General features: G+C 35.2%; 5 protein-coding genes across 7 annotated transcripts in view; 2 read left to right on the top strand and 3 right to left on the bottom strand.

Annotated features, from left to right (window-relative positions):
- The window catches only part of LOC143431309 (uncharacterized), a 51,007-nt gene extending 40,849 nt beyond the window's left edge, over positions 1-10,158 (bottom strand). The window contains exons 1-2 of one of the 2 annotated variants that reach the window (XM_076907936.1): positions 9,667-10,158; positions 6,229-6,324 (exon numbers count right to left, since the gene is read on the bottom strand). In XM_076907936.1, coding sequence (XP_076764051.1) covers positions 6,229-6,271 — 43 coding nt within the window. In that variant the 5' untranslated portion in view covers positions 6,272-6,324; positions 9,667-10,158. Of the gene's footprint in view, positions 1-6,228; positions 6,325-7,432; positions 7,611-9,666 lie in introns of those variants that run through there. The other variant, XM_076907937.1, reaches the window with a different exon arrangement.
- A 2,044-nt stretch (positions 10,159-12,202) lies between these two features.
- Ikkepsilon (I-kappaB kinase epsilon) lies at positions 12,203-15,005 on the bottom strand. Its single transcript, XM_076907920.1, has 4 exons — positions 14,335-15,005; positions 13,051-14,224; positions 12,758-12,959; positions 12,203-12,666 (listed from the first exon to the last, which is right to left on the bottom strand). Exons 1-4 carry the CDS (start codon positions 14,762-14,764, stop codon positions 12,229-12,231), a joined length of 2,244 nt encoding a protein of 747 aa, XP_076764035.1. The 5' UTR covers positions 14,765-15,005; the 3' UTR covers positions 12,203-12,228.
- Positions 15,006-15,440: 435 nt separating this feature from the next.
- LOC143431297 (protein claret segregational) lies at positions 15,441-18,258 on the top strand. The gene is made up of 5 exons (XM_076907923.1): positions 15,441-15,716; positions 15,999-16,981; positions 17,060-17,354; positions 17,433-17,707; positions 17,787-18,258. Exons 2-5 carry the CDS (start codon positions 15,999-16,001, stop codon positions 18,217-18,219), a joined length of 1,986 nt encoding a protein of 661 aa, XP_076764038.1. The 5' UTR covers positions 15,441-15,716; the 3' UTR covers positions 18,220-18,258.
- Positions 18,259-18,931: 673 nt separating this feature from the next.
- On the top strand, positions 18,932-19,757 carry Chrac-14 (DNA polymerase epsilon subunit 3 Chrac-14). The gene is made up of 2 exons (XM_076907953.1): positions 18,932-19,055; positions 19,218-19,757. Exon 2 carries the CDS (start codon positions 19,237-19,239, stop codon positions 19,624-19,626), a length of 390 nt encoding a protein of 129 aa, XP_076764068.1. The 5' UTR covers positions 18,932-19,055; positions 19,218-19,236; the 3' UTR covers positions 19,627-19,757.
- Positions 19,758-20,327: 570 nt separating this feature from the next.
- On the bottom strand, positions 20,328-24,105 carry LOC143431296 (E3 ubiquitin-protein ligase LRSAM1). Of its 2 annotated transcripts, XM_076907921.1 has the most exons (13): positions 23,967-24,105; positions 23,441-23,683; positions 22,941-23,354; positions 22,829-22,858; positions 22,450-22,551; positions 22,255-22,363; positions 21,964-22,125; positions 21,786-21,885; positions 21,477-21,720; positions 21,274-21,393; positions 20,989-21,183; positions 20,707-20,910; positions 20,328-20,616 (listed from the first exon to the last, which is right to left on the bottom strand). In XM_076907921.1, the coding sequence occupies exons 1-13, from the start codon at positions 24,039-24,041 to the stop codon at positions 20,491-20,493; spliced, it is 2,124 nt and encodes a 707-aa protein (XP_076764036.1). In that variant the 5' UTR covers positions 24,042-24,105; the 3' UTR covers positions 20,328-20,490. The 2 variants fall into 2 exon arrangements, with proteins under 2 accessions (XP_076764036.1, XP_076764037.1); XM_076907922.1 differs by lacking the exon at positions 22,829-22,858.
- Between the last annotated feature and the right edge of the window lie 13 nt (positions 24,106-24,118).

Raw genomic sequence — 24,118 nt, 5'->3', positions numbered from 1 at the left:
TCCACTCCCCCCTTAATTTTAAATGAAAATATAAGTTCAATTCTACACACAAAATTCGTACATAACGTTTCTATTAAAATATTTGTTACATTCTTCGATTCACTCATGCGCTTTTATTCATATGTATCTTCAAAGTACGAACACGAAGGAATGCGTGACACATGTCACAAGAGGAGCACCACTTGTGTTCTTCGTTATTCTTGTATTCTTAGAACGTGGAACGAACAGTAATATTATAGATTCGATATTTTTCTATTCGCTAGTTTTTCGATAGAATGGGGCGAAGAATTGCACCAACAGTTTTTAAAACGTGATTTGCAGTATTTACTTGAAATATTTGTCAGGACACACGGAAGCTCCGCAACGTTTCATAACGAAAAATCTCGATCAGCGAATTAGCATTCGGGATCGCTAAATAAGCAATACTGGGGCCATTAATTCGTTCGGAGCTTGCGGCAGAAGGACCAAACGAAATAGGTATCGTTATGTTTTACCGATCGGATACAATTCAGAGATAAAGCCAATATTCAACAGAGAGTAACTAATCGTTTAGTATTGGCTGATGGCCAATCGGTGCCGAGTCGGTTACCGTGCAAAAGTATAGGCATAAAGAGAGAGACACAGAAGAAGAGAATGGCTGTATACGTGTGTGAGGAAGAAGAGAATTGCGATATTTGTTCGCATCGTGGACGCACGTGCAATTAAGCATGCCTCGCTTTGCGTATAACAAACGTAGAATTATTAACTGTAAGTCTTCTTGTCTTTAATCGCTGAGCTATATTTTCGCAGCTTTCTCACATGTGATATAATGTAATAGATAGGCTCATAATACACTCCTAGCATAGTGACATATTTATCTTTCTAACCTAATCGAACATTGACGAGTATTATGATAAAATCGAAATAAAAGCTCTCTGGAAACAAATGGAAATATCTAATTGTGAAAAATACTATTAAGTACTTGTAATTTTTACCGTGTAATACGTAATTGATTTACACAAGTGCAGTGTTTCGTAACTTTGCAACGATCGCACGAGGAGTCAAATGGCAAGCTATGATAATGCGTCGTTTTATGAACATTTGTATGTCCAAGGGAAATACAATAGAAGACGTTGCGAATGTATTACATAACGATAGGGACAGGACATTTTAGTCGACTACAATTGTAAATGGTTAAGAATAAAAAAAGGAGATTAGTATTTTTTTTTCTAATTGATACTGTAGAGAAATAACAACGATAAGATCGATATTTTTCTACCTGACACGTGGGAAAGAGGAATATGTTGGAATATGTGCTTGCAATGGTGAGAAGGATTTAAAGAATCTTAGTTCACTGTAACATATTTAACATTCTCTATGTAGAATATACGTATTATGTATAATATAAAGTATCTTAATCAATCTGAATGTGCCTAAGTTTTATTGAAAAGTGCTGTTTTTATACTTTGCACCTATGTATCCAGTGTGAAGTTCCTTTAATGTAAATGTCATATGTTCATTACATATCCCTACTTGCAAAAACTACTGGAATGCACTGCAGTCAAAAAATATTTTTTAACTCAGAACTATACAATCACTGCTTGCTGTGACTTTTAAGAACAAAAGTTCTTAAAATTCTCTGATCTTTTTGGAGCAAGTAGATTAATCCAGTACTCTGTAGGACACGAAATAGGTATTGCCAATTGAAAAGCAACGTGGCTAGCATAGTAGTTCAAAGAGAAGAATTTGTCTCCTCTGTCCCTCTGACCCGAGTTGCAACTTCTAAAACCTTTCTGTACGTGATCGCACCACTGGATAATCGATTTCTCTTCAATTTGTAGTTTCACCATCGGCTTTAGTGGATTTGTTACACTCTGATTACAATCTCCTTCCCAAATCCAAAACGAGACTTTACATTAGGCACAGGTGTTCTCTACATGCACTAGTTCAATCACTGACAGTAATGGAATTAAAAAATAAGTAATCGAGCTACAATTAGAATTTGAACCCCTTTGGGAAACCGACTCTTCAAGAAGGGGCTGTTGAACACACCGCAAAAATTCCAAACCAATATCTGATTGTTAAGCCAACTAACCCATTGCAATCTAATCTCGTCTCTTGAACTTGACTATGTTCGCTCGATAAACCAACGATCTGAGGCCAGACGCTCTGTTTCACCTAACGCGTCGCGTGTCTGACATACTAATTGCGTGGGAATACTCCGCAACAGTAACCGCATAGTTCATAAACGTATCTCTGCGTAGCATAATTGTCGGATTTCCACTGTGCCAAAGCCATGCTGTGACGTATCGAGCAATAGCCACTTTCGTGAAATTAGTTAAACTCGTTAAAGTTACATACAACTTTAAGGAAAGTAAAAGTTCTGAACCTGCTAATTGAATCGTCGATGAAGTTGCTCATCGGTAAAACTGTTCCTCCTTGTAAATCGAGGAGCAGATAAGTAATTGGAAAACACTGTACGCATAGATTCGTCATTGAAAACTAGCTCAACTCTCGAGGAACAAATAAAAGTGAAAAGTTTCGTCCAAGAAAAATTCGCTTAATCAGTTCCCGTTAAACGACAGAAGTTTCTTTCTTCTTCGTTTCAATGGAAACAGAAAAGTTCCATCGTCCGACTAACGCAAAGGCAAAAATCACCACCACGCCACGTCCAAGCAACTTCCGGCATTTGCATTTGCTTCCTGTCCCTTGGCCGTTTTCTTTTTCCGTAATGGCCGTGGCCGATAACGAGGATATTCAACGATGAAGTACTCGCGAACACTTCCTGTCCAATCAACCGCATTGTTGTTGCTGCCGAAAATGCTATCAGCACCGCTATCTTGCCCCATCGTGAGAGTCCAAGCGAATAATCTAACGACGATGTCCACTTGCACAAGGCGTTTCATGGACTTGTACATACTTGGACTCGTTAAGGCGTTTGATCTTCGTTTCTAACAATCGGTTAGAGATCAGATGCACTGATTGATCGTTCATTGTTTCCAACGGTTAGTGACATCAATAATGGTAAACTATGGAGGACGGTTATAAACGATGTCGATATAATAATTCAGAGTGCTCGCTTTGACGACTGCGTCGACAACTCGACTTATTACTATGATTCTAATTAACAAAGACTTTGACAATTACTCTGGACATTTTTTTATCCGATGGAGACTCCATTTCGCATAACGCGAAACAACAGAAGTATGATATTTCCAACTAATTTAATTTCTAATGTGTAGTCCGATCTGTCGTAATTCACACGGTGGAAAGGTAATCACTTAAAGAGAAGATTATCAAACATTCCGGCATCACTCTTTATTATTAAAATGCGCGATGGGATGTGATTAAATCCACCCCTTGAAGAATTTCGAATAGTGCACAGGAGGAAAAGGCCAGGGACGTTCTCTCGAGGCTTTAACGCGTGCAGAAATCCCAATAACGGATCGAGAAGAAGAGACAGGTACGTCTAGGCATCGTCTGCGTCAAGAGTCAGGCAAACGATACAAATTGGCTTTAAAAGAGCGGAAGATCGTGTACTTTAACTTTTGCCTCGAATGTTTCGACTCGACACCCTTTCCATTTATCTACTATTTCCACAAACTTCACATATCACACGCATTTTTCCTCTTTTCACACCGACAGAAGGAAAAGAAAAAAGAAAGAATAGCCCACAACTTCACTTGAAACAAAACGTCTATTCTCAAGATAAGTGAAGATGCCTTCTGCTTCAACGATTCTCTTCACCATTGTCTTCTTTCCGCCTCCCCTTTGCTGTACGTTCAAGCCGCAATTTTTACCGCGAACCCTTTCACCCTCTTCCACAGTATCATCCCCAAACCCTTACCCTGTTCGCGCGATTCATTCGACAACATGGTAAGAAGACACAATGGATTGGTTCGTTTCACACTCTGAAACATTCACAGCTGGTTTTATTTCTTCTTTTCTATATCGACTCTACTTTTTATTGCTTTAATTAATCCTACTCGTTAGAATTCTATTTCTAACTGCACTTATCTATATTAACGCTATTAGTGGGTCAGCGCTTTTCCAGTGCGTTAATACTCGACGACACACGTAATTACAGGAGGAAAAATAGGTCATGCTGTTTCTAAGAATTTCGATTATTCGTAATTCTGACTTCTCGCGAACTAAGTGGGAATAGAAATCTACAAAGACCGTAGATCCGCCGTTTCTCTACGGTCCGGCAATACTCATGGAATACCTATCGAGCGTAAGCCGTACCTTCATTGGATTAAGATTTTCTCTTGTCTAGCTCTGAAAAGCTGGAGGATAAGGCCGGAATAAGTTTCTGGCATTTACATTCGCGACGGAATCACGAACAAAAGATCAGGTCCTGGAGTGCTAATTATCATACTTCGCTTCGTTTTTGAACTATCCACTAATCAATTTCACTCGCATGTTTCTAAAATAGAAGCCCATTCGCAATTTCAGGATGGTTCGAATAATTCTGATCCGCAGTGTACATCAAACGAGATTGTAATCGAAAATTCTCCGTTTTTCCAGCAATTTCCCTTCGCGGCTTTGCTCGTCCTTGTGTGAAACTCGCGGCACACGACGAAATCGAATCGGAAGCGCGGCGAATCGACGTGTCGGAGCTTGAAAATTTCACGGAAGCTCGCTCGATGCTGGTAATACTAGTCAGGGTTCTGTGCACGCGATGCGGGATCCGCTTTGCCCGCTGCGCGAGTTGCCGCGAGAAATCGGACCGCTCACGATGCAGCAAACAGAGACAAGCAAACAGATGAAACGGGACAACGAGCGACAGGATACGACGAACGAGGACTGGTTGCAAATATGCAGACGGCCCTTTCGTCTGTTTCTACGACGACGATTCAATTTACTCGATGTATGTACTTACTTACATCCGCACGTGCCCGAATAAGACCAGTGACGACATATAAACCATCTAAGGTACACTACGGGTATCATTCAGATTGATTCCTTCGTTCGATTCCAACAATATATTAACAATATATAATCCTTTCCTGTTTCCCGATCCTCCGCAGTTCAATAAAATGAAATAGAATACCCTTTGAAAGCAGTTTCGAAGTGAAATATTTTTCAATGAGCTCTTCCACATCCTCCAAGTCGAATTTTCCGAAAAAACTTTTCCCTATTTCGACAGTTCTAGAACTACTCCAAAGTTTGCTCTCTTCCCTTAAACTTTAACTAAAAATGAGAGCAAGCTCGTTCAAAGCTTTGTTGCAATTCCTTCCTCTGGAGATGCTCCGAAGGCTGCATCCAAAAAACGCGCCTATAATCCTAATTATAAATCACAGGCCATTTAATATCAGCACTCGTATATGAAACGTGTTTCATATGGCTGTGTCGCTTCAAGAACGGTGAAGCTAGAGGCAAAAACGCTCCCTTTGCAAAGGTAAAATGGCCTCGTGTCGTAGATGAGTTGCCACGTTTATTCCGTTGCCCTCGAAACTTAATTTGAGAAGAATGAAGGGGGATGACGCGAGCTTATATTTTTCCGACGACCCCTTTTATGTTCGGTTTGCTTCGCGCCAAGCCGTAACCCTCCTTTGTAGAAGGGTTTATGTTGATGGGGTTTTATTGCGAACAAGAACAAAGTGTGCAACCGTTTGCTTTTTTTCCTTTCTCTCTGTGATATTCTCCCTCTTTAATATTCTGCGATCTTTCATTAGAATGTAAAGATGGTACGTATGTAGAATTTGTTGAATACTTTTAGGATGCGGATAGAAGAGAAAGCGAATTGGGATACATTTTAAAAGGATCAACTATTTCGTTGATTAAAAATCTAATGAGTAGGAGTCTCGATTGATTAAAACCCGTGGAACGGATATTATCCGCGGTTTACTTGGCCGTCTCTCGAACAATTTCCCTCGATACGAACTATCTCGCTTCCAGGACTCTCGTATAATTTAATCTCATTCGGTCCAATGCTTCACCGCGTCTGGGATATTAGAATTCAGAGGAGACAACGGTTGCGTAGACAAATGTTACGTTGACAAAATTTTCGCGTAAAGGATACTGACGTAATAGCATTGTGTCATTCGTTCTCATTCGAAATTAATGGAGAAGAAAATGAAAGAAAAATTTTTTAGTACAATTTAGTATAACGATGATGCTTCGCTGGATAATATTTTTTTTTAACTATTCTTTGACTATCTACGTATATGTAAAATTGATAGAAAGATAATATAATTAGCTGTTCACCAAGCAAACACCAAGCAAACCGCTCGCTGCTCAACTCACCGTCGCTGCGATGCGAGATACCCCTCTTGTCACCCTTTCCCATATTTTCTTCTCCCTCTGTCCTCTAAGATGAGAAGCGCTTTCTTCCACTTCCACCTGAAATTCAGTTGCAAATTAGATCAATCGAAACCTATAATCGATTCTAGGATGCTTCGATAGACAGCGGAGAAGCAAATTAAGAGGAGTTGCGCGAAAATCGCAAAGGGCGCACGGCATTCGGCAGAGAAATTGGCCAGGCTTGCACATTTTCGCGAGAGGGACTCGCCAATACTGCGATTGGAAATCGATATTCACCGCGATGCTTACATGCACGTCATTATCAATCATCGGTGCCGGAAATTATTAGTTACTACGGGCTTGTAAATCGGAAAGTCCGAAGTGCCGAAAGATGTTGATGGATGTGTCTAAGCAAGCACCACTTTGTACATACACGCTACATCATGAAACATTGACTACCGAAGTAATGAAATTTTCTGCTTTCCGCTTCTACAGTTTCTATCGTATAGAAAAGGTATTTGCGAATAATAACTATTGAATTGAGATTTTTCTTGAAATGAAGATGTAGAAAATTTATACTTTAAGGAGTGTTGGAAAACTTGGACAGAAATCAAAGTGCCATTGGTGAAGATACGTAAGAGGAAAATGAAATTCATCATTCCTTGAGATTTCGCCGAGATTCGTGCGTCTCCACGCGAATATCTCACGCAAGGCACGTATTCTTTCGGGGAACGAGTCCCAATACCATTCGCATCACGTTCGACCACCACTGATAAATGTTGTTAAAGAGACCGAGGAACACATGTTATTTTTCATCTCAATATATCTTGCTTGTTCGCATTTGATTCCTGGCCATTTGGATTTAATTTCGCAAACGTTCAATTTCGTTCATACGTTACATATTTCAATTTATTAGACGTACAACTTATAAAATTCTTAATATTATTAGGTGGCAAATTATTGTGCAACAGACAGCGGGGATTGTCTCACGGAATCCATCAACGGAATCTTTTAATGAGATCTGTACTTATGTATACCGCGCGTCTCTGACAATTTATCAGTGATAAAATAAGGGAAAGAGGAAGGAAGGAACCATTTAACCACGCCAACTTTGTCGATCATCGTTCATCGACACGTACTACGTATACATATACACACACATACGTGCGCACCTCGTCAGACTCGCTAATAAAAAGCGGTTCAAAACCTTTTTTTCCTTTTTGCACCGTTCCTCTATCGATTGCTCGTTCGTCAGATATTGTCAAGGGCTCGGTAAACACTAAATTGCGGTTAAATCAGGTACTTCATCGCGTTGATCGTTGACATGGTTTTTTTAGCTGTTATTCTGGGTTTCAATCTGCACTTCCCGACGGTGTGTACTGAGTGTGAGTTGGAAACGAACCGCGAGAACTCTATTGTTAGCCATTGCCGGCTGTTTTCCTTTTTAGTTTTTTCTTGTTTTTTTTCCGAGGAAAATTTTTGATAGGTAGATAGCTTCGGGTAGGCTGAAACTGAACGATTGACGCTATATAGGTGACACGTGTGACAACGTCAAACGACTAGCTCTCTTTTTGTGAGATAAACTGTGGTTTTTTTTTTAATCTACGTTAGACATCGGTGTATTGCAAACGAAGAAATACAAGTAAAAACAACTCCTGATACTCTTCAAACAACGCTACAGAAATAGACTGAACTAAGTTCAAATGATAAATCCTCGTAAGCCACTTGCACACGCGTTATATAAAAGAAGGAACTTCAGTTACAGCTCACCCTTTACATATGTGGATTGTAATCGACGCATGGCAAATGTTGGCTCATCGTCGAATTCGTATATTAATGCAAACGTTTCCCCGCCCTCGTTACCCGTTTCCTCCACGGCAACTCGCCACGTTTGCCTGTCTCGCGTGCAGGTGCACGGGGTGCAATTTAAATCCATTTTATCATCGTTAAGTTCATCGAGTTTAACGGAGTAACTGGAGCTGCCGCGTGCGAACGAACGCGTACCTCTCAAACAAGGAAATTATTGGATTCGTCCGGAAATTGTGAAATTCCCGATAGCGACGATCCAACCAGATCGACCGCCACTCTCGGTGTACGCCACACACCACACGCCACCCTGGGTGCTACTTCCCCGATCAAGTTTCGCGACTGGTGCACGCGTATGCATACGAAAATTCCTTGTTCGATCGAGAGAGTTTCAGCGGACCGTTCCGTGATTGCGTTCGTACCTCGAACTTCCTTTAACGGGACTATCTGTACGGGAGCCCCTTTGCCGCGAGAGCTCGTTTCACGAGGCTAACAAAGCTGACGCAGCTTGGTTGGAAACCGGATTCGGAAAAGCTTTTTCCCCGGTGAACGTAACGCGATCCTTGGGAAGAACGTTTAACGAACGGTGGATGTTCGAAGACCCGCACACGAACAAATGGAATTTTATTAAATGAAAGAATTTGACAAAATAAACTCTGTTGCACAATTATTGTACAATTATACCACCATTCGTTGAATATTTGATAGAACTTTAGACTCAGGTATAAGTTACGGGGCAAATATTATCGAACGGATTTTAAAAAGAAAAGAGAATATACTTTTATGTACGCTTGAGAAAATGAGAACAGATAGTACATCTGGTAATCCGGCGAATATGGGAAAAAGGAAGAATAGCTTTCCAGTTTGCTGTCCCCAGAGCCCGATATTTAACGATGCCTTCTCATTTTCCTCAATAGCTAATAACGTGCTTCACATATGTTATATATCGAGTACTCATTTATATTACAAGAATACCCAGATGGAAGATAGATTGAAGCTTTAGATGAATAGGAAGGATTGTTATATTCAACAAACTTTATCAAAGAAAAAATTTCAATAGAATAACTATGCGATGACATTAACTAAATGATATATACTACTGTTAACCATGCACTACTAGTATTCTTTCTGAAAAAAATGATTTATCCTCGACAATTTATGTTACATCGAGCGATCTGGGCAACAAAGCGTAAAGTATGACAATCTTCGTGCACCTAGCAATAAAAATTCCTGCATAATATCGAGCTAGAATAGGATAACAATCCCCCTACCGTAAATTACACCGTTTATTCACGTTTTAAGCAAATTACATCGGACAAGCATTCATAAATTTACCGGCCGTCTCAGATCGCATCTCGTGATGTAGCAATTTGCACTATACTCGTATCCCACCTCTAGTTTGTCTTAAATTTTAAAAGAATTCTAGCAAGCAAAATGAATCCATTATGTCTTTTTACAAGAAACGAATCGTTAAGGTACGCATCATGAACAGCAAAGTACTTTGTCGAAACGACATAATACGCTTAAGAATTTTTGGAATAAAAGGTACGAAACATCTTGAGACAAGGAACTTTTAGGGAAAATGGCATGTATCGACCTTTTTTTATTCATGAAAAGTATCAATTCAACGCTTACCTTTATCCCCGGGGACCATTGGTCACGGGCGTGCCATCGAGAATGCCTAACTTCCAACACACTACGTCTATTTCGCGCGGAAAGCTAACGGCCGCTTTGCAAATTACTTAAACGTAAAGTAATATTCACACCCCCGTAGGTGGCTCGTTTCGAAATATCGAGGAATTAACTAGCAACGACCGATCTCTCAACTATCCGTTCATGCCGTGCATTACACCTCGTCAGCCGTTCATTGTGCTGTATTGTTCTGCTTAGACCGAGTCGGTTTTCCCATCGAATGGACTGCCCTATCAAATGTACATGTCTGTTGCCATTTTAGGTATCGTGCCCCGCAAAATGTCCAGACGTGAACGCGTTTCGGGACCGGCACCGACTAAACTCCTGCCAAATGACAACCCGTTAGGACAATAGTACCCTTGGCTCCTGCGCCTGATGGCTCTATTTCAGAGACGCCATGCGTATTGTTAAAGAAGTTAAGCAGTAATCAGTTGCCGATATTGTAGATGAACGTATGAGAAACGAGTAAAAATCGATACAGAAATAACAATTGTTGTAGAAGTAGCATTCTGTATTATCAGGTAAGGTTAAGTCAAAGGAATTCCTTCATGACCGACAAGATTCAGGATAGACAAATCGTCCATACATTTTTACATTTTACGACTCGAGATCGATCAAAAAAGCTACATTAAATTTACAATAAAAATAGGAAATTAAAAAATTATGGGTTGCTATTATCTAATCTGAATGCATAGTCACTAGTAGTTGCCCTTTTCTCCGGGCCTCCTCGGCATATAGCCTCTTCTTTCTTCGGGCATAAAGCCCAGGACCCTGAAACTTATATCTAAGCCCGAGATTCCCTAATCACAAACCAACAAATGACTGCAAATCGCGACCACGGCCGCGAGGTGATTCGAAAAATCGGTCGAGTAAAGTCAGTAGTAAACGGCATCCCCCGTTCGCGCCAGCTATACCGTCGATCACTAAGAAAAATACCTTACAAATTGCAAATCAGATATTACCAAACACAATGCATCGGTTAAAATGTAATAAAATGTAATAAAAAAAATTATACGATTACCTCTCTTATTACCTTCATATTATTTCTTTTTCTTTTTAATAATAAATGTAATATTACCAAATCTCCATGAAAATATATCATTTCCCGTTGCTGCATTAATCATCATAGTATGCAATGCTCCTTACTTTTCTCGTTTGAAACGTGCAATCGATTACTAATCTGCAACAGAACAAAACGAAGCAATTAAAACAAAAAATTTTGGAAATAACATCTGTTATATCAAAATTGCGCAACAATTAAGATCACGAACCATATTTCAGAAATTAAAAAAAAGAGAAAATAAATAAATACAGAAAGAAAGCTATCTAATTAGACACATATTGATAATACTAATGTTCAATAGATCGTTAATTGATTGAAGAATGATTAAACGAAGTCGATAATGCAACAGAAATGTTACTAAAATAGCAACTGAAGATACTACGCAGTCGATAAATAAGTGTTCGTACGTACCTCAGAACGACACACGTCCGCCCGCCACGTAAGAAGAACTCACACTGACGGAGAGTGGCTCCCGCGCATAGAGCCCCACCTCGCGCATGCGTGAACGTTCTCGCTCTATTATAATGTTCTGCTGGTCTTGTACTTCTCTAGATGACAAATTCCAGGAAAAATGAAACAATCAGTCTTCTAAAAATATTTGTATCCTTTTCTTATCATATACATGGATTGTATTTTATTACTGGTACGATATATGCGACTGTTATAAATAAATATTATAGCATATTACGTTCAATTTATGTTGTAAGAATAATGTAGCGTGATAAATTTCTTTTGCTCGTAAAATAAAATTCATGAATCAAAAGAGAAAAATATTTCAATTTACATTCATTCGAAATATGTAGCAAATTTGTATTACAAAGCAGCAATATGGACAATATCTCAGGTCAATACCTAAGAATACAATAATTATCGTAGTCGACAAATTTATGTTACTCTCTTTATATACTTGTATAAGAAAATGAAATCAATATTTTCATAATGATTATTAAGAATATTGTAACATATTATGTAATCATCGAATCAAATATACAACCTTTTTATCATAAAAGGAAATGTAATGCAATAAATCTCACCTTTTTTCAAGACGATGTTCGTCAGTCAGAAGAACGAAATATTTCAATTCACATTTCTCGATAATTAAGTGCAAATTTCTGTCACAAACTAGCACAACATGTTCCAGTGGTTATATTTTTACTTCTTTTTGATATTTTAATTGTACAGACACCGTTTACTGAACTTAAATATGAGAATTTAAAGTAAGAACGAAAAGGGACGCCATCGCCACGGCGGTCTGATCTACGAATAATTTGAATTTCGACAATGGAGGGACGTGATTGGTTGAAACTATTCTGGCCCTCTAACAGCTATTGCACAAACGAACGTGATTAAATTATTCTGTTAGTCGTATAAAGAAACAATATCCGTAAAAAAATTGTTACCTATAAATACATCAAACGTATGTTACCAAAGAAAATTTTATGCTAAAACGATGTATATTCCGAATCGTCTGTATCCTCCAGACTGTCAAGTGTTGATAAACGATCAAGTTGGTCTATAAATAGACCATTTCTATATAAAATCATTGCAATTCGCTCTTGCATAATACAAATATTTTTCCATTTTTTTGTACTTTCATGAGTTGGTAGATTAGTCTTTTCAATAGTTTTCAATTTTTCGGGAAATCTATCCATTAAATGTAAAATGCTCTCATAACGTTCTTTACTTTCATGAGATAAACGATACGAATATGTTTCTAATACGCGTTCGTAATTATCTACATCTTTATCTAAAATTTGAATTTGCAAAAAAACGGTCTGTGCCATTTTATACCAATCAGCCACGCATTCAGATCGGCTTGTCATGGAAGGAGTACAAAATGTTTCAAGAAGATTCTTTATTCTTTGACCCGTTGATGTAACCTACGGATAAATAGAAAATCGTAAAAAAAATATTTTTTTAGTATATCACTCTATGTTTTTGTATGCATATTGTATTTGTATTATAAGATACCTTTATTCGCTCTAGAACATGAAATTGTTCGTCATTGTACGTGAGACTACGGGTAGCTCTGTCTCTTAATAAGTGTTGCCATCCATCTCGTAGACGATCAACTAAAGTTGCCGCTTTTTGGCTGGCTTTGTTAGTCCATGGACACCACAATCCACGAATAATATTGTCCCATTCACCGCGCAAACTGCCTTCTTTAACATATCTATAATTTAAAATGATGCACAAATTTTTTTCTAATAATTATGTACTGTTTCTGTTAAGTATAAGAAACCGGTAACAAAAGTTATAATCACCTTTGGTGTAACTGCACTATTGCAGGAACTAATTCAGTCAGAAGCTCTTTGCTTTTCGAATCTAATTCTTTTTTCCAATTTTTCTTTTCAGAAGTGTTTTGACTTCCGAGCCAAAGAGAAATTTTCCATGCAAGATTTTCACTTCTCTCTACTGCAATGGCTGTATCTTCAATAGCTTTTGTAAACTCTTTAGAACGTTGACATTTTTCCAATAATCTTGCAAGTTCTGTTGAGACAAGCCCACTAAAAGCCTCTATTGCATCCTGTGATAATTTACTGCATAATACTAGTTTGTCAATTCTCCTTTTACAAACATAGCCGACGGAACAAGCTACTTTCGCTTGACTGGCGTCATTTTCAACAGAAACTAAATTTGCAAATACTGGAAACTTAGGTACTTCCACGTCCATAGGTAAGTCAACATTATTATTTTCTTTAGAAAATAACATTAGTGGCTTACTCTCGGATGTATTCGGATAACCCTTTCCGGGAGTAGATTCTTCGACGATATTTATTAAGAATGTATCTCCAAAAAGAAGTATCTGAGCATGTGGTGCAATATCAGTTTGATCTTGTATGTGTACTTGAAGTGCTGTCAATTTTTCTTCAGGATGCAAAAATACTTTTAACAGACTCCCTTTATGTATATTAAATATGTGTACACGTTTTCTACAAAGAGTATCGGTTACTTCTGAGAAAAATCGTTCGAAGCTCCATATTTCTTGTGGATCAACTTCTAATAAGCCAGCTAATAACGGAGTTACAATTTTTTTTAAACCAGTGCTTAGTTGACAGTTTTGTGGTAGTTCTCTATTCCATTCAATTGGTCCATTTTCCGACGTTTGTACACCTGATATAACCCCAGAGGCTTTTTTTGTAATAATATAAAACATTGTTTCTTTATTCCTGCGTCCACCAAATGGTCTAAATGGTAAATTTCCTGTAGCAACATGATACAAAGTTACACCTATAGACCATAGATCTACAGTTGCTCCAAATGTTTTACCAACAGGTTTACGTAAAACTGCTCGTTCGTATATATCTGGATGCAAATATTCTTCTGTACCATATAAAGATACAAATTGTTGATCTTCTTGTAATTCTCTAGCAGCACCAAAATCAGTAAGTTTATAAATTGTACTACCATCGTCAGCAATAAACTTCATTATATTACCTAAGGAGGAGAACAATTTGTGAGTACATAAGAATTTATAAGAAGAAACAAATTGTATGTAATCTTAAAAATATTGTATATTTATATATTTAGATTATGAAAGTACCTACCTGGTTTCAAGTCTCTATGTACTAAATTATTATCGCGTAAATGTTTCATTCCAGCAGTTAAATGCTCCAAGACTAACAAAAATTCGCTTTCAGCTAGTCCGTAAGTATTCTCTGGATCATCTAAAATATTAAAAAGACTGCCACCAGTACAAAGTTCCATAACAATTACTGTGCCACGACCATCTTGCTCTTCTTCGATTGCTAACAGTTGAACAATATTTTCATGATTCACTTTTTTAAGGACCTCAAATTCTCGCATTTGCACATCACGTGGACGCATTAGACTCAGCTGATTGAACGTCTTAACAGCAACGGGTTCTCCATTGTTTTTGTTTACCCCTTGGAAAACTGCACCAGTTGCACCTTTACCAAGTACACTAGTCGTGCACCAAACGAAATTCGTGGATCCACGTAAAAATGACATTTTCATAAATCTAAGAGTCCATATAAAATTTCTATCTAATTTTTGAACTTTGACATGAATGGTTTAACCTCTTTTCTAAATAGCAAATTTCATAAATATTCTTTCCATATGTATTCACACATGTGTTACACATCTTCAAACTTTCTCTAATTGAAAATTAATCTTAATTATTTCATAGTACGTCAGATGAAAATTTATGCGAACAATTAATATAGTATTCTTTCTATATCAATAGCGCATAGCACATATTCGGATATAGTCCGGAATTTATTATTCCTAGGAATATAATAATATTTCAAAATCTCTTGTACACTTTATTTTGACGTATGAGATACTTGTGGGATATACCAGAGAAGTGAAAAAAAAATAGTCTATATGTTATGCGTATGTAAAATTGAAAGTTTTTAGGGAATTTCGCAGGACATTTCAAAGGCTGTCTTTAAGGAACTAGACAGCCCATATTGAATTCTAAAAATCAAGCTTAAGCATTCACTTGAGAACAGAAGAATATGAATACTCTGTTCTCTGTGCAATTTTTGCACGATCAGTATTCCAGAATATAAGACTGCATAGGGCATTGCGTCTCATAAGGTGATAAATTTATGTTGCACTATTATACGTTGTATGATAATTCTTAAGAGGAGAATTTAGAAATCACAAAGAAACTTGGTTTAATGAAAATTTGATATTGGTTGAGTCCTTTGTAGCCATTTAAACGATTGGTTGCCATATTTACAGTCTTTTGATTGGCTACAGTCAAGTAAGTTTAAGTTCAAATAAATGTAAGGGATGTTATTTAACCGACTTTTGATTACCGGTAGGATAATATAAATCGTCGGTTACGTCTGGTTTTACCACGAACATTTTAATTAATTTAACTAAGTTTATTTTGTGACATAAATGTAACGTGACAGAGGATATACATTCACGCATCGAATAAGTTGATTGTAATTTAACAGTAAATGAAACCATTTATATATATATAACTGCAAGAAACTTAATTTTACTCAAGAAACAAGGTTTGTTTTATTAGATTATTGCTATTATCGTTCGTATACTAATTTCTTGTCAGGGAACAATGAATTGTAACATATTTATTTATGATAAGAGTTTTGAGTTAATGAAAAAAAAGCAGTTATTTATAGTAATTATTCTAAGATACGTCATCATAGAGAATATGTTAGAAATTTTGATAATGTATTTTTACGATCTTTATATTGATTCAAATAACTATGCTTAGATGGAGTCACGATTGCCAAAACCAAAATTGAATTTAACAAATGCGTTACAACAAAGTACAAAAGTAATTAATCAAAAAGTCGTAAAGAATCAAAATGATTTGCCGTCTACAAGTTCAAATAATGTACCGAATACTTTAAAAAAGACTAAAAGTACAATGAACATTGCTACAAAATGTAGAAATGAAAATAAAGCGCCAGCTGAAGAAAATTTGAACAGATCGAAAACCTTGCCTTCTATTACCACTAAAGGTTTGAAAAGGTCAGCTACTGTTTCTACTGTGCACCAAAAAATAAAAAGACCATTTATTAAGTCTGTTAATAAAACAAATGCTGAGGCACAAAGTACCACTTCAAAATGTATTACTACTAACAAGACTAGCCAAAGTACCGTAGCAAGAAGGGTACCACAAGTACCGCACCAAAATAATATTGCACCTAAACCTTCCAAGTGGGATTTGAAAGGTCAATTAGCTCATAAAACTGGAGAACTGTCTAACATACGACAAAAGTATAAAGAGATTGAATCAAATTACAATGAGCTTCAAGAACAAGTGAAGACATTGGCGGCAAATGAAATTATGTACAAAGTAAAGGCAGAAGAATATGAAAATTTGAACAAAGAAATAGATAGCAAACTTATGAATTTAACGGCAGAAATGAATAAATTGCAAGAAGAAAGAGAAAATTTAATTGAACGTTTGACAGAATCAGAGGAATCGTTAAAAGAGTTTAAAGAAAAATGTGCCTCCCAAGAAGCATTGTTGAATAAACATAAAATTGCAGTAAAAGATTTAGAGTCAAAGTTAGAGTTACAAACGAAGATCAACCAAGATTTGAATACAGGTATAAGCGAGTTACAGTGTTTGACTCATACAATGGATAAAGAACGTAGAGTTCTGCACAATGCCATACAAGAGATGAAAGGAAATATCAGAGTATTCTGCAGAGTGCGTCCTACGACTCCTAATGAAGCTGGAAAACCGTATGTATTTTATATGTATACATAATATCTATCTTTCAAATGCAAAACATTCTCTAGAAACACTTATATTGCCCACAGGACATGTAGTATCAACTTCATAGATGAATGCACTATCGAAATAGGAAAATCTAGTGGATTGGATACAATTAGCTGTAGTGGAAAAACAAGAGGAACACAAGAATTTTCATTCGATAAAGTATTCCCACCAACCTGCAGGCAAGAAAGTATTTTTGAAGAATTAGCCCTACTAGTTCAATCTGCCTTAGAGGGGTATAATGTCTGTGTATTTGCATATGGGCAGACTGGTTCTGGGAAAACATATACAATGGAAGGTTTACCTGGCATTGAAACAGAGGGCATGATACCTAGAACAGTACGTTTACGTTATAAAACCCTCGTGATATTGATCAATTACAATAAAAAACAGTGCATATTTTTATTATTCATGTAGGTACGGCACATATTCCAAGAAATGAAACAGTTTCAATTGCTCGATTGGGAATATCAAATAGAAGCCAGCTTTCTTGAGATTTATAACGAACAGATTGTTGATTTGCTTGATTCTCAATCTAAAAACCATGAGATTCGAATGGCCGACAGTAAGGGACACGATTTATATGTGAGCAATCTTAAAGTTCAGGAAATTCGTAGTCCTGAAGAATTGCACGAGTGCCTTCTAATAGCGCAACGTAACAGAGCAGTCGCAGCTACTCAATCCAATGAACGGTATCATTTGCATTATTTGTTTTACAAACATTAAAGTGAATGTACATAATTTTAATCATTATAAAATTCAATCTTTCAGATCGTCAAGATCACATTCAGTGGCGAGAATAAAGCTTATAGGAACTCACCGAAGAAGAGAAGAGATTTCAATAGGAAACCTAAATCTAGTTGACTTAGCAGGGTCTGAAAGATTAAGAAATGAAGAATCTGTACGAATAATGGAAACAAAGAACATTAACAAGTCTCTAGCAAATCTTAGCAATGTTATTCTTGCTCTCTTAAAGAAACAAGAACACATTCCGTACAGAAATTCGAAACTAACTCATTTGTTAATGCCGTCTTTAGGTGGAAACTCAAAGACGTTAATGTTATTGAATATATCACCCTTAGAGGAATGTTATAATGAAACTTTGAATTCGTTGAGGTTTGCTAGTCATGTAAACAGTTGTAAGATGGGAATCGCCAGAAGAACGCGAACCGTTTTACAAAACTCCACATTAAATTCCAATTAATATTCTTGTTAAAGTTGAAGATTTCATTGCTTGATTAATTATCATCTTACTTATAGCTTAAAATATATTTATATTATACAATCAAATTGGAATGAGGTTCAATTGTATCCTAGCTGTAAAATCCAATACAAATTTTGTAAAATAAGAAGAAAAATAATATTTTTATGTGCAACACAGTTACACCATGTTAAAGCATATACGATTAAACCGATGTAAAGTTTGCTATTTCTCAAAAAAATTTTGAAAAATATCACTGGACAGTTGCAGTACATGCACAGATAATACACTGTACGAAATTCATTTGGGAACTGTTGGAATAAAGTACTAATTGTTTATGCATACATTAATCAGATAAGTTAGAATTTTTCATTAAAAGTAACACAATATGTAATTATAAAAGCAGACAGAAAAATTTATTTGAGAAAGCGATTGAAAAACTGCTGTTTCTGTTATGTTTTTTGAATCTATCTTTTCAATCATTTGAAATAGATGGCGTGTGCTGCGGATAAAATATCTTGATTCATATTAGATCGCTTGAAAGTTTAGTTTCAACACTTGAAAATGAGAGTACGATTCTAAATACCGTTCATCAAAAGCTGACATACAAGTTCTGATATAAATTTCGTGAATCTGTGAAATTTTATTGCTGATGGATATGTTGTACGATTGACATTACTTTCACATCTAATTCAATTCATACGTATATTACAATTGGACGCATTGGCGGGAAACAGGAAAGAATTCTGTCAAAACTCATTATTATAATTAGTATCAATATAATTTCAGTTTAATTTCATTGATTATATATCTGAACGCGAACACGTTCTTCACATAAGGTAATCTCATTTGTAATTTTACTTTTTTATTGGCTTATGTATAGCATTCTTTATACATGCTGTATCATAACCTAATATAGCGTAGCTTGTGGTAAACAATTGAACCGAGATTTTTGTTTTTAGTAAAACTGGATAATCTGTAATCTGAATATACTTTTATAGAGAAAGTACATAAAATCAAATGGCAGAAAGACTCGAAGACCTTAATTTACCCAATGCGGTTGTAACGAGAATTATAAAAGAAGCATTACCAGAAGGTGTTACAATTGCTAAAGATGCTAGAACAGCGGTAGCCAAAGCATCTTCGATCTTTATATTATATTTAACATCATCGGCGAATATAATTGCTAAAAAGGGGAATCGTAAAATGATAAGTGGACAGGATGTTATTCATGCAATGAATGATATAGAATTTGATCAATTTGTTGACCCCCTACAGGAATCCCTGCAGAATTTCCGTAAAGCGCAGAAAGAAAAGAAAGATGCAACATCTAAGAAGAAACAGCAGAAAAAAGATGAGGATGATCTAATAGAAGAAGAAGATGGTGGGAGAGAAGTTATGGTTTTTTGATATGCACTAAACTAACAAATTATGATCTACGTACAAAAATAGATTTACATATTTTATGGAAATACTGTATAAGTCTAATATAAGTCTATTTATTATTACAAAATGAGAAATGAGATATGTTAGTATGAAACATTAAAATGTTTTACATATTTTTGGTTAAATATCCATTACGTTTTATTAAGCTCCAGAAAATAGTGATTTATATACTTTCTGTTTTAAATCTTTTATTTTTTGCTCTTTTTTATTTTAGTTTGGCTTAAGAGAAGTTTGGCTTAAAGAGTACGCATACAGTGGTAAAATGTCAATATTTTATTAATTAATATTTTTTAAGGGAAAAAAAGAGAAATACTATACTTATAGCAAGTGAATTTTTATAAAAAAATTTCCTTATATAAACTATCATTTATAAAAGCTTGTTTACTATCCTTAGTTCTTTGGATTATTAACTCTTAACCACCGTAATAGATTAAAATGTTGCAATTTTCACATTATTCGTAAGGCTATTATATTTACAAATATGTCAGTGATCATTTTGTATAAAAATTCTCGAGTATTTCGAATTTTCTTATTTGCATTTTGTAGATAATAAAAAAGTTAGATTATCAATTTAATAAATCAATTTAAAACTTAACAATTATACATTATCTCATTTTTATCAAGTATTATAGTTATTCTTTATGGCATCGAAAAATAATGTTCCATGGAATGTAGATTTTCTAAATGATACCATCTAAAATATATGTTGTATTATTCTCCCATATAAATTATGAATAATTGAATGCTAATATATCGCGATAAAGTAATAAAATTTTGAAGATAAATAATGCAAATAAAATTATGTACGAGAGAATGTCATTCATATTTTTAAGGCTTTACAATATGAATTTTTTTGTCTATCGCACTTCTACACATTGGACAACCTGAAGAGACCATATTTGCACAACCTGAACAGCAACAAAGGTGTCCACACGGTAGAAAAATTACTTCACACTATAAGAAATGTAGTTACATAAATCTTGTGCTAGTGTTATATGAATCTTTCTAGATAAATTTTCGGAATAGAATTAAAATTATGCTTACTTGTAAATCAAGGCAAATTACACATTCGGCAGTATTGATACTCTGAGTATTATTATATTCTTGATAGTTAGAGCTTGTACATGCTTCCTCGGGTGGTGCAGAAGGTGTTATAGGTATTCTAGTTTCATTCAATTTCAGTTCTGCTAAATAGTTCTCAACTGCAAGCTTTATAGCAGTACGGTCATTTTCGCAATGTATTCCTATCTGTAATATTCAAAATTTATTTAAAACATAACAAACATCTGTTACATATATATCTGAAAGATCTAATGTTTTACATACAGTTTTCAATTGTTCGTCATTTAAATCTGGAAGCAATGATGGTAAAGATGCTAAAAATGGCAAACAATGTAGTGCACCTGCAATTGCAACATGTCGCACTAACATAGGCTCTAGCATTTCCAATAAACCTTGAGGACGTGCTTCCATTAAAAATTGATATTGCATCAACCAAAATTGACTTCTCCTTCTAGAATTCTTCAAAAATAAAGATGTAAATTTAAAAATATTATTATTAAAGAACGAATAAAATAATATTTTTACTTTTACATACATTAATATACTTACAGTAAAACATTGTTCTATATTTTTAATTGTTTCCAAAAGCTGATCTCTCCTGTTCTTCTGTTGTTCCAACAGATTTACTAAAATAGCACTCAAAGCTACTCTTTTCTCAGCTATTTCATTCTATTATGTGAAATAGTAAAAAGGAGCAATAAAACTTTATAACACTCATAGGAAGAAATCGAATAATTATGGATGCTACGTACAAGCTGTTGATTAATCTCTAGTTTTCTCCTCTCTAGTTCAATGTTTGTAAGTGCAGCCAATTGCGATTGTACTAAATTCACTTGCTGTACAATACTCCAACAACGTGCATCGCTGCGTTCTAAAAGTGCTGCAACAGCTGCCTTCTGTAAAACTTCATCTTGTCTTAATGTATCAATTAAATCTTGTCTGTTCTTCTCTTGATCTTGCACTATTTGTGCTAAATGGTCATTATTTCTTACTTCTCTGAAATGTTCACTATATGTTATATATAGTTTTGTATGAAGTACTATTACAAGTATATTACTAACAATGTGAGCAAAGATTGCGCCGTATCGTCTCTATATTTACTATATTCCTCCAATTTTCTTGTTCTAAGAAGTTCTTCTTCGAGTATTTTCTCCATTGAAACTATGAAAAATATATATGTACGCATGTATATATAAGTTGCATAAGTTTATATATATGTTTGAAATATTTAATACTAACGAAGAGTATCCTTTGTGCGGAACATAAATTGTTCCGAGTGACAAGAGGATAGTAACTGCATCTCTTCTTGTTTTTCTCGTTCTAATAATTCGGCTTGAGTTTGTCTTTCTTCTTCGCTATTCCTTAAAAATTCTTTAATAACGTTATCTGCCTCTTTTTCAGCTAAAAATCAGAGTTAATATGTTAATAATTTTAATTTTCAAGGAAACTATTTTCGTATCTCCAGTAGTCATTACATCTTATTTATAGAAGAAGTAAATGTGATAAAAAAATATTGCATTTCGATTTTACCATTGTAAATGTAAGAAAGTAAACGTGCTCTGTTCGAATCTCTTTCTTGTTGTACTTTCTCTAATTCTTGTTGTAATTGCGTTTGCTGTAATGCAAGATCTTCTAGAAGCTAAAAATAAAAATGATTTAACACAAAAAGTTACGATAAATTTATGTTAATTGTAAACTAATAACTAATAGCTTTATTTCAGATACCCTTTTCCGATGTTCCTTTAACATTGACTGAATTCCAAATTCGTATTCTTGTTGCTGCTTGATATTTTTTTCTACTTCCAACAATGCACTTTGACGATGCTCCTATGAAATAAAGCTTATTTTTAAGTTATATACTTTAAACTGTGCATTATTTCATTTTCATTTACTACGAATATTATGCGAAAATAGTTATTTTTAAATGATAGAAGCAAGAGCAGGCATTAAACCATATCGCAATAATGTAGATACACAAGTTAATATTATTCCAGAAAATAACAAATATTTCATAAATCAAACTTAAATCGGAGAATAAATAATAGTAAATGTGCAGCGAGATATGTTCAAAAACATACTAAAATAAAAAAAAGCATCCACATGCCTTCATTTTTTCTAGCTTCTGAAATGCTGCCTAAAAGTAAAAATAAAAACATTTAAAACACACTGTGCAAGTGCAACGCCAAAGTAATTGATGATCCTGTAACAAACAATACCTGTACATCATTATTTTTATTGTGATATATCCCTTGTATATCCTCACAACTTATGTCTCTTGATAAATCTGTTTCAGAAACAGACTCTTCCGGTGAATACTCGATACCGCTTTCATTTGCCAAGAATGCCACAATTACTATTGTGCCTCCATTTAAAATATCTTGAGGTGGATAGGATAGTGTCAATCCATCGATATTTAACTGCACTAATTGTTGTGTGTAACCCAAAGACTTGGGAAGCTTGTGAAGGGATTTATTTTGACTAATATCCAATGTGGTAAGTTGCTTCAATTTTCCTATAGTCTCTGGCAATTGTTTCAAATTGTTCTTTGCAACATTTAATATGTTTAATTTACTTAAATGTACTATTTCATTTGGCAGTTTTCTTATATTGTTGTCTTGTATATAAAGTTCCTAAAACAGACAGATCATTTGTGAATTTCAAAGAAACTGATTCACATCTTTCTATGCGATTATTTTAACATCTGAAAAATATGTACCTTAAGGGAGACAAGACACATTATGTCTGATGGTAAATCACTAAATTCATTTCCATGAATATCTAATACGACAAGTAATGATAAATCGCTTAAGGCACCTCCACCCGAAAGTGAAGTCAACTTGTTACTGTACATCCATAACACCTTCTTCCTGAATACCTTGCACAGTGAATAAATTCCAGAGGGTACTTGTTTTAAAGCGCATTCGGATACATCAAATATTGGTTCTGGATTTTCTCTAGCCTTATAATAAAGATATATATATTTACCCTCGGAAGTGGCAACTGTAGTACGTTGTTATTTTGAATAATGAAACATTGTATCGCCAATGAGCTAATGAAATCAGGCATTAACCAGGTAAAGATAAGAAAAAGAAAAGTATTATACATTTAATGGTAATTTAGTCTGTTCACACTGTTACAGGATAGTAAATTATTACTTATGGCAGAAGATAAAGCCGACGAATCAAGGTTATTTATTATTTGAACGAGATGGATGATTAACCTTCATTTGTTAAGACACATACCAGGTATAACTTGTGCTCTAGTCGTGCTTTGTAATCGATGTTAAGCTTGTTCCCATGCTTTCGCGGTAGAGACATTATTAATCGCAAATGTCATGACAACAAAGAAATATTGTAAGTGCAGGTCATCCTGCCATTACTTTCCTTTGTTTTAG

The sequence above is a fragment of the Xylocopa sonorina genome, chromosome 17 (assembly GCF_050948175.1).
Source record: "Xylocopa sonorina isolate GNS202 chromosome 17, iyXylSono1_principal, whole genome shotgun sequence".
Classification (NCBI taxonomy): Eukaryota; Metazoa; Arthropoda; class Insecta; order Hymenoptera; family Apidae; genus Xylocopa; species Xylocopa sonorina.
The sequence above is the reverse complement of the archived record's forward strand: the minus strand, read 5'-3'. Positions and strand labels throughout refer to the sequence as shown.